Genomic DNA, 15,358 nt, shown 5'->3' with positions numbered 1-15,358 from the left:
TATTCAAGCTATTCAAATATTAGAGAGCTCACTTACAGCTGAGTTCAATACGGATAAAATCTTTGATGCCCAGATTTTCCAGGAAGACCCCAGAGGAGGATGATGTTTTAAAGAGGAAGAAGATGTCCGCATTCAGCTCTCCATGAAAGGTGGGGAAGTGAAGGTAGGATGTCTCTTTATCAAACAGTGCAGCGTTCCAGAAACTTTCTGAAATACAAAAGGGCACGATGAGTACATTTCATCACAGGAACTATTTGGTATTATATAATCATGTGCGAGCACATTAAAGTCAGCTACACCGCTTAGCACCGTCACGGCACTGCTTTGTAAATAGTCGTTAATGTTATGTGCTTCAAGTTGTTTAGCATTCCACGTCGTTGGGGTTAGTGTTCTGTGTAGTGATCTCCTCTGCCATTTTGTTTGGAACTAAGTTCAGTTTGAACTATAGTCTGCCCAAAAAAAGACCATCTTCTTGTGTGAAGCAAGATGGCCACCATATGGTTTAGTATACAATGATACAAGTACAAGTACACATTCTTGAAACTATGTAAATAAAAACAACCTACTGTCTCCATGACAACGTAAAGGTCCCACTTTGTAGGCTGCCTCTGAACCTGGCTCTGAGCCGCTGAGGACAAGAGACTGGAGTGGTAGAGTCTCCTTAAGAGTGAGGAGACCTGACTCCTTAGTCCTGCGGGGTGAAAAGAGAAGCAAAAGAATAGCCACAATAAGAAAAGAATTATTCATATTAATTTATTCGGGAGCGGCACGGTGGATGAGTGGTTAGTGCGCGGACCTCACAGCTAAGAGACCAGGGTTCAATTCCACCCTCGGCCATCTCTGTGCATGTGTGGGTTTTCTCCGGGTACTCCGGTTTCCCCCCACATACCAAAAACATGCTAGGTTAATTGGCGACTCCAAATTGTCCATAGGTATGAATGTGAGTGTGAATGGTTGTTTGTCTATATGTGCCCTGTGATTGGCTGGCCACCAGTCCAGAGTGTAGCCCGCCTCTCACCTGAAGACAGCTGGGATAGGCTCCAGCACCCCCCGCGACCCTTGTGAGGATAAGCGGTAGAAAATTAATGAATGAAACAATAATATCACAGAGATGACCGAGAGTGGGATTGAACTTGGGTCTCCTAGCTGTGAGGTCTGCACGCTAACCACTCAATCCCCATGCAGCCCTTGTAATTGTTTGTGTTCCGATACATATTGCTTTAGATTATGTTGTGCACCTTTTACATTTTATTTTAATATACTTTTTATCCTTTTTTCTCTGGTGCAAATATGTTTATATATACACATATGCAATGCACCGCACAAGAACTTGACCAATATTGGGTTGGTTCTGTGCCTTGCTCAAGGGTATCTCGACTTTGTTGTGGAATCAGTCTCAGATCTCTCTAACAACCATTTGCAATTTCCAAATGTCTTTTCCAAAGTGAGATTTGTACCCCCAGCTATCCATTCTGAAGCCAAGTTCTGACAGACTGAGTCACTCCCAACCCCATAATTCTGTTCATCATGTGTTTAATCATTTTCCTTCCAAGGTCCAGCTCATGCCATCATTGCTTAGAGGGGACCTATTATAGAAAACTGACCCATTCACTATATGTTCAGTTGTGAATGATTTAGGCCCTATTGTCGGGTAAGAGTATTTTAAATAATACTGCCACCACACTAAGTTACTTTACCCCTGGCTTGGCAGCTACCTCGGCAAAAAACTGACAGGGACGACTGGACTATGCACATCCACTATCACGTCAAAGCCAAAAACTAAGAAGAGCTGCCATGTTTTTGTATGCACCGATTGTCACACATCATTACATAAGCTTCCAACCACTGAGGACCTTACTGATTCACGACTTCCCAGTTTCTGTCAGCAAATGTGTAACGTCTGTGCCAACCACTTCACGTCTGACTGCTTTAGCAACCTTTGTGAATATAACATTGGACTTGCAATAAGACTGTTGGATTGGTACCAACGCTCTGTGGTGTTGATGGGATGGGGGAACTGCAAGTATTTGTATCCATGACTCTCAAACTTTCTCTTGCTATGGTTCGGAAAAATATATGATGATACCATTGCTTTCTCCAGCAGCCATGTTGATCCCAGGATTCGTGCTCATTAGTCATCAGTAGATGGGTACGGGGGGCTACAGGGGTGTCAAACTGGTGCCATGAAGGGCCAAGACACTGCAGGTTTTCAGTCCAACGAGTTTCTCCAGGGTGATTTTAATTGATGAGCTCCTTCCCTCAAATTGAAGGAGGGGTTGATCATTAAAATCTGCTTTAGTGACCGACAGGAAGGAAAACCTGCAGTGTCTCGGTCCTCCGTGGTACGAGTGGGACACATGTACAGAACATTTCCACAAGACCAGCTAACCTGAACATGGCTATTTAAGGGCTGGTAGCGTGTGATCATATTATACATTGTCATATTATTATCATATTAGAACACATTAATATATAATTCTTGATCCTTGAATTGTTTTGACACCAGGGAACTGTATACATACAATACCATTGCTCGTTGTCGGCATCGCAGTTGCACTGGAGATTCAGACAATTATTGTGCGGACTGCAAGAACACAGCCCATTGCCTGGCAGAGCTCCATCCCAGTGTGTTTGGACCTGTTCGAGATCTTGACCTCCAAGCCACCAGCTTAGCGGTGCACTGTCTGAAACATACACACCCTTACGACAAAGCATTTTACATGGACACAGATTTATTTCACTTATTTCCTATGACACCCAATAGAACGACACACTGCAAAACATTAGTACTGTAATGTATACTATATATCACTATGTTATGCAGGGCTACCTATTGCAATGTGCATAGTATTAATGTCATAACAGACATAGCTAGAGACTCACTTAACTTAATGCATCATCACCAATTTGCCTGACTTTCATTTCTACAATAAATTGGCGCACTATAACTAACTTTACACCAGTGATTACCAGTGCCAGTAAAGTTGCTACTCCATTGAAATGTAACGAGCGTAAATAGAGATTAAGGGTGCAGACATGTCCAAACATGTACTGTATGTGTTTTGATCTGACAAATCTTAAGTAACTTTTTTTTACAAAATGTAGAATTACTAATGTAGAATTAGGCTTGGACATTAACATGCTGGCAGCTGTTCAACTCCAGTGCAGCAACCAGCCATACGTTATTCGCTGGGAACACTAAATTAGGTTGGATTACAAGGTTTATAGAGTGCGCAAAGCTTAATCTACAGTTCCTAATACACTTCCTTATTAGGTGTATTATCATTCATGGTAGCGGTGCCATAATTCACTCTCTGATTGGCTTCTATTGGACCTGCTTTTTCTAAACAAGACATATCGGCAAGTTTTAATATCAAGCCATGAGTGAAAGTGTGAATTTTTTACATTTTTACCTGGTTTGTTGTGAAGGTGGGACTTTCTACAATGGTAATACAGTTCCTGTTCACAATGCTCTGACTGGCTGAGGATCACGGCTAAATCTTCCTCTTCTGAAGCATAGTGGAAATTAACTTCATGATGCCTTCTCTCGGGGGATGAATGCAGAGCCGTCAACTCTGTATTATTGTGGTCAATCACAATCCATGCCCTGTCTTAAGTGGTTTTCAATGGAGTAAGCAGAGCAGAGGTGGTAATTCCTTTATAGTACACAATACTGTGAAACCACAGCAAATTGCACTTTAATTAGTTTAAATTAAATTCTACGTGTGTGTGCATGTTACCTGTCATGTTACAATATATGAGCTGAGGTTTGATTGGTCCACTGCCATCCACATCCACGTAATAATGTCCTGATGCGGTGCCTTTGTGTTTGTATGCCTCACATGACTGTTCATATCTTGCTGTAGTGAAACAAAACACAACAATAATTTTAAGCATCTGCTATTATCGTACAAGGTGGTGACACTGAATAATAACTTACATACAATTATTTGTTCTTGGAATAATAATGGTCCCACAAGACTTAGTATGTACATGCATATTTTATAATTCTCCTTCATCAGACTTTACCATTCTTCTGAGTATAGGTTGATACAAGCACTCATTTCAACATTTCAAAATATTCTCAATTATAACCCATTTAAACGTGTGTAAACATGTGGTAAGAAAATGGCACATATGCTTCCACATTCAGCTTTATGAGTGCATGGAACAAAATTGTCTGTAAAATGTATAATTGAATACATTCTTCTCATCATCGAATACGCACAAAATGATCAAGTGTCAAGTGACATGAAAACGCTAATGGCGAAGGCAGACCTAATCCGCAACCCTTTAACTTTAACTTATGCTGCACCCTCCAGCTCTCAGATATCCAATACCGCAATTCATACTCATTCAGTACAGATATCAGCATGCAAAGTTAGTGACTTTAGTTAGTGGACTCATACAGAAATACATTTTATAGTACAAAACAGTGGACACATATTGTTTTTCATCTTTTTTTCATCTTTTTTTTCATCTTTTTTTTCATCTTTTCATAATGCCTCCCCTGACTGCACATCGCTGGCAACAGGTTACATATCACATTTTTCTTTTTGCTTTCACTTGCTTTTCACTTTTTTTCCATGTCAGGGGTCGCCACAGCAAGTCAAAAGCAGTAATGATTAAGATTCAGATTAAGAATGATCCAGATTCCTGGACAACAGTTTGCCTCTAACACACACACGCACATCGGTTTTTGCATATTCAACTAGAGAAGAAAACTGAACTCAATTGCACTAAAGCTAGGTTAATACTAATTACAGGAATTCCCAATGGTCAGTGGTTGACGTTAAGATGTGCATTTTGTTTACGGTGCACCTAATTTGCAGATTGCCCGGCCCTAATTCCAATGTTGTTTGATAAATCTTATCACAGCAGGAAGTTTCCCAGCCCCTGACTTAGCATAAAGCAAAATACCACATCTTTTGGTCAATGATCAAATATGAACCATTTAGTGTCTGTCAGGAAAACTCACATCAGACTTTTATTCTGCTGTCATCTAGCCCACTAGTAGTTCAGTATTAGTAATGAGTGATTTTGGGCTTTGGCCACCAGAAACTTTCAAAGAGCGATTGTAATAAACTGTAATAAATAAACAAAATTAAATGAACATATATCATGTAATTTTAAATGGTCTGTATTCATAAAAAGTACTTGTTTTTATTCTTGATTACTGATTTGCAGCCTATAATCATTACATTGGTCTATCTGAGCTTCAATGATGTGATACCAAAATGACAAATATGTACACTATATTGTCTAGTGATAATTGAAAACACTATCATCTCATGCTTAAATGACCATTAGCACATGCAAGCCACTTACAGCTATGACAGGTAGCCCCTCTGTAGCCAGTGTTGGAGCATTCACAATGGAAGGTACTCCATGACTGAGTGCATTTTCCTCCATGTTCACAGTGACTGGGGGAGCACCTGAGAGGCAAACAGTGGGGACAGAAGTTGGTCAAATGTTCTCCAAAAAGCAGTGGTGTGCGGTCAGAGCCAGCAATGCCTTCTCTGCTGGCCCTGCTAAATTTAAATTGTTGTATTTGTTCCATTAAATTATATTAATGTATTCCCAACAGTTCTGATTAGTTGAGCAGAGCAAAACTGATTTGCATAATAAATTAGGCCCACAATGGCTGACGAAGAAAACATTTCTGATAGGTTCACATAAGTGAACTGCTACAGGTGATGTTTGGAGTTGTCTGAACCTTTACAGAGCCATTTGATTTATGCTCATCAAATGTGGCTGGGCGACATGGTTACAAGCACCGGTGTACAGGTGGAAATCTTTTACTACCTCCATTAGCAGTAATGTAAGTCAGGCGTACTGGTGACTATGTATCTGAAGGGGATTTATATTGGTTAAAAAAATGTAGTCGCAGCAATCTCACAGTGCCCTGGGCTATCTTACTTACCGTGCAGGAGTTCCCTTCTCTCTAAACGCCTCTATGGCGTATCGCTAGCGAGGCTGTTGCTCAATATGGGAAACCCCGCTGTGGTCCATATATACTGTAATTTATATACTGGTTTTTGATACTTGCTCTCACAATGTCTGGTATTCCATCGGCCCACTCAAGGCCCAGGTATCAAATGTACTGCCTGCCACTGCTAAAAGGTTTTCAAGGATTTTTTGTTAAAAAGCATCTGTTTCTGAACTCTTCTGAAGGAAAAAGGTGAATAAAAGTATCTTGAAACATAAAAAAGGTATTTATTTTTCAAGTTGAGCACAGGTACAGTGCTTTGCTCTACTCAGCTATCGAACTGGAAATCTCCTTTCATCATTCAACTTCCACAGCAAAGGTGCCCACTTGCAACAAAGAGCGCCTACAGTAAATGTGGTCTGAATAATGGCTGTCACAATTTAAGTCAAAGCTCTCACAATTTAAGTCAAACTCTTTATTTTTTGTATATGTGGCATGTACGAAACAAATGGAGCTTTGGCTATTCAGCTGAGAGGTTGCATATTGTGTTCCTGACAGCATCATTTATATTGTTATGTCATGTTATGTTATTTTTGATCCATTTATTCATTCATTTTCTACCACTTATCCTCATTAGGGTCACAGGGGTATGCTGGAGCCTATCCCAGCTCTCTTCAAGCGAGAGGCGGGGTACACCCTGGACTGGTTGCCAGCCAATCACAGGGCACATATAGACAAACAACCATTCACACTCACATTCACACTCATTGTTGCAGTTGATTGTGTTACAGATTCAGCACCATGGAGAGTGTCATAGCCTGGTGCCTAGTATTTTTTGAACTGGTAGCCAAAATGTGGGCGTTCATTCATTCATTCATTTTCTGCCGCTTATCCTCACGAGGGTCGTGGGGGTGCTGGGCACACCCTGGACTGTTCGCCAGCCAATAACAGGGCACATATAGACAAACAACCATTCACACTCACCTATGGACAATTTGGAGTCGCCAATTAACCTAGCATGTTTTTGGAATGTGGGAGGAAATTGGAGTACCCGGAGAAAACCCACGTATGCACGGGGAGAACATACAAACTCCACACAGAGCTGGCCGAAGGTGGAATTGAACTTGGGTATCCTAGCTGTGAGGCCTGTGTGCTAACCACTTGTCCACCGTGTAGCCTATTTACATTATACAGTATATCCTAAATGTTGGTAAAACACATTCAAAAGAGTGAGGTGTGAAACTATTTCACTGATGGCTGCAAAATCCGGAAATGCAGGTCTTCAGGGTCCCCAAGCACCTGCCAGATGGCAGTAGTGAGGACAGGTGGCAGCAGGGGTGAGTCATGGCTCTCATATAATGGTACAGGACCTGCTGAGACAGCTAGACCTATAAGTGATTGTCAGAGAGATCGAGGGACGGCAACGATGTTTAACTTTTAATGATATCACTCGTAGACACGCCTCCTTCACAGTATGCTACAGTAAACTGTCAACCAAAGTCACTGCCATTTGCATTCTCAGATCATCCTCAGCAAATGTGCTACCCTTCCAATTGATATTTTTGAACTTAGCAAACACTACATACTAACAAAACAACCAACCACCTGTTGCCCAGAAACAATCATGGCTAGGGTTTATTTTCCATCTTCCTCTGACTTCACATATTGTTTGTTTGAAACAAACAAACTAAAGTCCAGTGATGTGAACACAAATATATTCTTGCAGGTAAAAATGTATTACCACAGGGAAGAAGAGTGAGTGGTGGGTGAGGAAACAGCAGGGGAGAAGCAGAAAAAGGTGGGAAGGATGAGGTGGTGGAGATGGAGGACAGTCACAATGGGATAGTGACAGTGATTGGAATGTCAACTGTATTTGGAAACTGAAATGAATCCCTGGAAATAAAGTGACTATGTGCCTACAGCTTGGCGGAAAATAGGGAAAAATGACCACAGAAACCTGTCATTAATTTATCGTGTACAGTTGTGACATTGTGGCAGATGCTACTAGTCATAAATGGGTGAAACATTTTCTCTTTCCTATACCAATGAATGGATTTATGCCTTGTTGCATATTTTACAGATTTATGAAATACAAGCAGCCTGTGTTTGTGAAGTTTTCTGCAATTAGAGGAGTTTACTGCAACCAGAGCACTACCTGTTCCCTGTAAAGAACCCAAATAAACACTTAAATAACAGTTATTTTATTTATTTACTCTTCCATGGTCATGGTAGGCAATTATTCCATTCTTGGTGGAGTCTACTGTCATTTCAACATTAGTAATAGTCAGCCACATTGGTGTCGTATTTAAATTGGCAAAAAAACAGCAGTTGCTCTGAAGCCAATCCCATTCCAAGTTGTTGTTTTTGTTAAAACTCGTGAGGCTTTAGACAAGCCGATCAGATTATAATGCAACATGACACAATACTTCATTATTTTCATTCATGAGGCTCCTGACTCCTCCATGACCGAGACTGCGTTACATTGATATTGTAAATAAAGACAAACAACACCACTTTTCCAAATTCCCTATCCAACCAGCCATTTTCTTTTCTTCGTGCCGTGTTCAGTTGAGTATGCCTCAACTGACGGTACTGTAATTCACAAATAAAAGTCTTGCCAAAACAGTTACAGAATGAGCTTAAAGGGACAAGAACGCTTGGTTTTGAGTGTGATTATCAGTTGAAGTCAACAATTTAGATACACATGTGGTGGGTGGAGTGTACATTTCCATGGGTCAGCAGTTACAACATTATAAAATTTGTTTTTTAATCATATATATTTGAATGAAAAAAATAAATATAATGGCACTCATTGAGCTTATCAGTCAATACTCAAATAACTTTGGTGTTCTTTTGCATATGGAAGATGTAACTTGTGATTATGATTGTCACTTGGCATTGTAGTTACTGTGAAACACTGTACTGCAAGTGCTGTACACTCATTTAAAATATATCAAATAGTCTGGTCAAGTAAATTATGCTGTGGGCCATTTTTAGAAAGCTTTTCTTATTTATTTATTTTCAATTCTTAATGTTGTGTATGATATTATTGCAAGGATCTGACATATCTTGAAATATTTACCTTACCAAATGGCAGTGACATGCTTTCAGGGGAGGTCGAGCCTCAGGACCAACAAACAAAAGAAAAACAAATAATGATAAACCATCATGATGGGAGACTAGCCTTGCATACTGTAGTCGGATCATGGTGCATGCCCGCTTGCATTTGTCAGCAAATCGCCAATAAACTTTGATTATACACCATGACTTTCTACAGAGTGTGTAATGTCTTTACTGTGGGTGTGATAATCCTTGCTTGGATTGCATAATAATACACAGTATGTGGAGGCACTGCAGAACTGAAGGGGTAAGGGCATGCATGAGCTGGAAGGTGCTATCCTTTACAGAGCTGTAGAGCTGTGCCTCTACTGTATATGACAAGGGCACTAAAGGCTCATTTTAAGGACCTAGAACAAAAACAGTAGTCACAAATCCTCTCCATGACAGGACAGCTTGGCTATTTGTAAGGACGTCCTGCATATGATCCTCTATATATGAGAAGTGCTCATATATGAGAAGTGCTGGGGCTGCACGGTAGTCGAGTGGTTAGCACGCAGACCTCACAGCTAGGAGACCTCGGTTCGATCCCACCCTCGGCTATCTCTGTGTGGAGTTTGCATGTTCTCCCTGTGCATGTGTGGGTTTTCTCCGGGTACTCCGGTTTCCTCCCACATTCCAAAAACATGCTAGTTTAATTGGCGACTCCAAATTGTCCATAGGTATGAATGTGAGTGTGAATGGTTGTTTGTCTATATGTGCCCTGTGATTGGCTGGCGAACAGTCCAGGGTGTGCCCAGCAGAAGCGGCAGAATATGAATGAATGAATGAATGCCCATGTTTTGGCTACCAGTTCAAAAAATACTAGGCACCAGGCTATGACACTCTCCATGGTGCTGAATCTGTAACACAATCAACTGCAACTAAGTGCTGACTGTGTGACCATAAACAGGAAAGCAGCATGTTATTTCATTTTGAACATCATTATGAAACATTTTAATTAAGTACACTACTTATTCAAGCGTTCTCAATATACCTGTGGAAGCAAATGTCAATAATACTGGTTAACCAGTGTATTGCAGAGAGATTTTACAATATTGAAATTTTGGAGACTTACCTGTCAATAATGTCACACGTATCAATCTGCAAGTGGCTATATTTCCCCAGCAGTCTTTGCTGCAAATTGATGAAGTCCACAGGTCGCTCATCCAGGGTCAAGAGCCGCATACAACCCTGGAACACTCTGAAGGGGTTCCTACATGTGTGATTACCCCCCAGTGGAGGACAGCCTGAGGAACAACATGGATGGAAACGCAGTTAATATTTGACTTCCAATTTGTACTGTTCTCTATGATAGAATTCACTTTACACTGTTACAAAACACTGCATGCCCCATTGAAATTCTAATGTGTATATACCAATCCATATATAGAATACAATATACAAATATTTTAGGTGTGTTTGTGATTGTTTGCCCAGTGGTTAGTTGGTTATAGCAGCTTACTTCCTGGTTCACACACAAGATGCGGTTATCATTCCAGGGGTGGACCGCTACTTTGCCGTCATAGTGACTCAAACTATAATGCTCTAATAGTGTAATTTTCAGACACAAACCAGAGTGTATGGCTAAATCCATGGTGTGATAACAGATTTAGATTGGACCCAGGACAAAAAAATCTGAATTATTACATTTAATATACTACATTAACTCAGGTAATATGGAAATAGAGGACAATAGAGATGCGTATCAGTGCAGTAACTAGAAGGAAAGGAAATTATGGAAACCGTCTGACTAGCTTACAGTAATAATATAACATAAAAAGTAGAATTTTGCACTTATCTTGATCAAAGTGTAATAGTGGCCTGCTGGCCGTATCATTGCAGACAACCCTTCTTGAATTAAAAGAACGTAATATCTCCCTATTAAAGTGTTTCTATACTGGTATTGGTGCTACCACACTGTAATTGTGTTTTCATTCACAAATACAGATGATGTCAAGTGGGATGCTTTGAGACAGTCAAAGAAACAAAATATTTTTTGTTTTATTTGGTTTATATTTACCAGGGTAAACATCTTATGTGCATCTATGCATCTACCAGATATTAATTCACAAAGCTGAGGGTAGTCATCAGCCAAAGAGTCATTGCTATTCTGGCTACAGGCACTACATTACTCTAATTACAGTCAGGCCATTAGGTGCCGTTTGACAGCTCCCAGCAGAAAAGAAGCGAGAGATGATTCATCGTTTATTATCACTTTAAATTTATGCTGCTCAAAGAGAGTGGCGGCACGAGCTCCCTTGTGACCGTGATATTTGTGATAGTGCTGTTTTTATCATTTATGCAAATGAGATGGATTACCGTATCATTACGCTTCATGCTATATTCGTACAAAGCACCGTGTCTTGATTTTGATTGCTGAAAAGTCCACATAGATTACGTTGTGAAATGTGCAATGACTTAATGTTATTAAATCAAACACACAACTGAGCATTTGAAATGACCACTCCTTTTGTATGGGGTGTAGTACATCCTAATGTATAAAGATTATGAAATAAAAGAAAAATAGTAAAAGCTGAAACATTGTTTTAGGGACAAGCAGATTGATAACATTAATTCATTCATTCATTTTCTACTGCTTATCCTCACAAGGGTCGCGGGGTGCTGGAGCCTATCCCAGCTGTCTTCAGGCAATCACAGGGCACATATAGACAAACAACCATTCACACTCACATTCATACCTATGGACAATTTGGAGTTGCCAAATTAAGCTAGCATGTTTTTGGAATGTGGGAGGAAACCGGAGTACCCGGAGAAAACTCACGCCTGCAGATCGATAACAATGAAAATGAATAGCAGTTACAGAAAATGGTAAATGTAACCCATAATTTCATCAGGTCTCACTATCTGCATTCTAGTGTTGACATTAAAAAGTGAAACAAATATAAACTCAGGTATTGTTGCAGACAATGAAAAAAAAACCTTGAAATTTAATTGTAGAAAAAATTGCTGTGTTCATATTTTCTTACCGCCAAAGAATAATGGGCTATCAGGATGTGGGACGCCAGCATTGTTAGCAGTGGCTCCTTCATCTTTGTCCACCGTGATGCTCAGATGATCTTGTCCACAGCTGAGCTCCACTGAATGCCACTGACCATCATTCAGTCCTGAACCTGACAGTACATGCACCCATACACACACATGCTTGGAAAATATGACAATATGGCAATCCTCCATATAATTTCTGAAGATGCCTTTAATTATTTACATACAGGAAAAAAGTAGAATACAATGTGACCAACCTGTCCTGAGCTCTAGGACAGCCCTTCCAGTGTCATTGATCTGCAGACACAGTCTAGTTTTACTCAGATACAGCCAGAAGATTCTGTGCTGCTGCAGGTTAAAGGTGAGCAGTAGTCCCTCCTCGTTCCATGTCCGGAATTGTAAAGCAAGAATGACAAGCCCTGATGACCACATTGTGTGTCCTGGCAACTGGAGGAAGCTTTGGGAGTCAGTGAATGTTACAGCCACTGAAACTGGCTCAGCACAAGAAAACGTCACATTGCCCTGAAAAGGAAAGGATGGAAGAAAGGGAGACAAACAAAAAAATATAATTTATTTATCAGATATCAGTTTTATAGTAATGTAGTATGAAGTATTTGGGCAAAAGCCATCAACATTGAACATCTCATATCAGAGTAACACTGGATTCTACAATTACAGAATGTACACAACTAAGATGATATCAGTGAACACAATACATTTTCAACCTGATAAGGTTGAAATGCAAGGTTTTGCTAGGGCCAATGACCACGTGAGGGCATCACAGTTTTAGCAACAATGCAAACAATGTTAACTTACCACCACAGTGACTTGGGGATTGTTGTGTTTAGCCACGTCTATTAGGTTGAGGTCATTGTAAGACAGGTTTTCCACACAGCCGTGAAAGTTCTTGTTGTAGGGATTACGCCTGAGTGCTGGACTTTGGACAGCTCCTACACTCAACTGCACAACGAAAGCAATTCACAATACATACAAATTTAGAGTTGTCTAATGTAACATCAAGGCAAATGTGTTTATTCAATCTGGCGGATGTGTGGTTAGCGCGTAGGCCACACAATTAGGGGACACGAGTTTGATTCCACTCTCGACCATCTCTGTGTGGAGTTTGCATGTTCTCCCCGTGCATGAATGGGTTTTTTCCGGGTACTCCGGTTCCCACATTCCAAAAACATGCTAGGTTAATTGGTGACTCCAAATTGTCCATAGGTATGAATGTGAGTGTGAATGGTTGTTTGTCTATATGTGCCCTGTGATTGGCTGGCGACCAGTCCAGGGTGTACCCCGCCTCTCGCCCGAAGACAGCTGGGATAGGCTCCAGCACCCTCGTGAGGAAAAAGCGGTAGAAAATGAATGAATCAATGAAGGTGGGCCAATTCAATGCTGTTTTCCAAACAGTTCTGTGAGCCGGATGAAACTGCAGCGTGGGCCAGATTTGGTCCCCAGGCCTGAGTTTGATTAATGTGAGATATAACCAAGTCAGGTTGCACCTCACTTTCTTTTTTTGTTTTTTTTTTTAGGAATGAGGGTAATGGAAAAAATGACACTAATCAGTTGGGAAAATATTCCAACAATTTGGTGTAAATAATAGCCTTTTCGGTTTTTGTTGATCATTGTTTGGCAATTTTCCCATTTGTGTGTGTTTTATTTTTGCTTATGTATACTTATTGGATTATATTTTGTTCCTATACTAGTGCCTTTTTAATTCATGACTGGATATAGAATTTTTAATAAAAAAAAAACATTTATAAATTATTGTACAATTATGTGCTTTCAAGCTCATTTTGAGAGAACAGAATAAGATGAGCATTTGAAATAATAATGTACGTTGATGGTGTTGCAATATTGGTCTCACCCAGTGAATGTTCCAGTGACTGAGCTCTGCTGGTATGACAACTTGCTGTGTGTTTTTATCCACAGTGAGTGTGAAGTAGGAGCCAATCCGTTCCAGCTTTACATGGTGCCAGTGTTGGTCGTCAAGTAGACTTCCCATTGTTACAAGGACATAACCACCAGAGGATGAGCTCAGACCTGCAGCATGGAAAAGAAAGGGGTGGAATAATAAAAGTTAATTAAATCGAACGCTAGAACCACATTGCTGTAAGACAGATGGACCACCATGCTACCTATTATGAAACCAATTATTATATTGTATTCTTTGTCTTTAATCATACCTTATCATGTCATTAAAAATGACTTTTTGCTTATTTTGTAAAGATAGCCAGCAAAGATTCCCAATCTAATCATTAAAAACAGTTTACAGCAATTATTGTGTGCAAGTTTTGTGTAAGAAGTCAAACCAGTTGAAGAATGACAACTGGACTCAAACCAATGCATCAATACCACTGCCATTGAAGAAGTACCCACAAACATCAGAGGGTCACACCAGCCCACCAACCCAGACCTGCAATTGAATGGAGGTTTGCCAACTACTGTGGAGAGGAAGCTGTGGCAAACAATCAATAACAACTTGAACTCGATCTTTACCACCCTTCACTTTATCACTTCTTGGACCATCCCACCCCCGGCATTTTTAATGGTGAGGGAAGTCACCATTCAAGCCTCAGGATGACTTCAGACAATTTTAGTGGAATCATGAGGTGACAAATGGCTTGAGTTTTTGCTGAAGTCAATCAAACAATGAAAAAAATATAAGGCAGTGAATCTAAAATTGACATTTGTTTGGTGAAGTTTGAGTTTTCAAGACATAAATCAATGAGGAGATAATGAAATGACTATTCTTTGACTGTAGATTCCTTATTGGAGGTGACCACATTCCTTGTCTGTTAAAAGCAGTCTATTAAAAGCACTGGAAGCCTAAAAGAAAGGACCAGGAGCAACAACTGTGAAAGGGAATCAGTAGCAGGCTACGAGACATTGACAAAACTCAGCTGCCTGGAAAATTGTAGGCCTGGTGTCTTTAATTTGGCCTTCTCCCTCGAGTGCTGTGACTGAGAGTCCTTCAGATCCCATTCTCGAAGGTGGAGATTGTGAAGCGAGGTATCACAGGATATCAAAAGGTGGTTTGGAGTTTCACATAGACCATAGACCTCAATGGAGACCTCAAGCCCTCAAGTTGCCCATCAAGAGTCTTCCAGAAAAGGTCAAGTGTGCCAAGGCAAGATTACAAATAAAGTCTGATGGATAAAAATACATCACCAGAAAACAGTAGTAATGCTAGGAGTCTACTGGGCTGGGCCAGTTGGTGCCAATGCAATTTGCTGTGGTGCCTAGCGTCGCCAATAAGGTGCCTAGTGGCGTGCAGTGGCTCAAACTGCCTCTCGTGGTGGCCCGTAATGGCAACAAAAATTG

General features: G+C 40.4%; 1 protein-coding gene across 3 annotated transcripts in view; it reads right to left on the bottom strand.

Moving 5' to 3' along the window:
* Positions 1 to 15,358, bottom strand: part of LOC131129359 (contactin-associated protein-like 5) — a 60,883-nt gene that overhangs the window by 14,618 nt on the left and 30,907 nt on the right. For 2 of the 3 annotated variants that reach the window (XM_058072831.1, XM_058072832.1), the window contains exons 6-16: positions 13,902 to 14,077; positions 12,848 to 12,991; positions 12,289 to 12,553; positions 12,016 to 12,159; positions 10,104 to 10,275; positions 5,329 to 5,435; positions 3,741 to 3,860; positions 3,414 to 3,611; positions 2,528 to 2,684; positions 567 to 691; positions 37 to 207 (exon numbers count right to left, since the gene is read on the bottom strand). In XM_058072831.1, the coding sequence (XP_057928814.1) occupies positions 37 to 207; positions 567 to 691; positions 2,528 to 2,684; positions 3,414 to 3,611; positions 3,741 to 3,860; positions 5,329 to 5,435; positions 10,104 to 10,275; positions 12,016 to 12,159; positions 12,289 to 12,553; positions 12,848 to 12,991; positions 13,902 to 14,077 (1,779 nt within the window). The remainder of the gene's footprint in view (positions 1 to 36; positions 208 to 566; positions 692 to 2,527; positions 2,685 to 3,413; positions 3,612 to 3,740; positions 3,861 to 5,328; positions 5,436 to 10,103; positions 10,276 to 12,015; positions 12,160 to 12,288; positions 12,554 to 12,847; positions 12,992 to 13,901; positions 14,078 to 15,358) is intronic. The other variant, XM_058072833.1, reaches the window with a different exon arrangement.

The sequence above is a fragment of the Doryrhamphus excisus genome, chromosome 5, assembly GCF_030265055.1.
Source record: "Doryrhamphus excisus isolate RoL2022-K1 chromosome 5, RoL_Dexc_1.0, whole genome shotgun sequence".
Classification (NCBI taxonomy): Eukaryota; Metazoa; Chordata; class Actinopteri; order Syngnathiformes; family Syngnathidae; genus Doryrhamphus; species Doryrhamphus excisus.
Note: the sequence above shows the minus strand (reverse complement) of the source record. Positions and strands in the feature narration are given on the sequence as shown.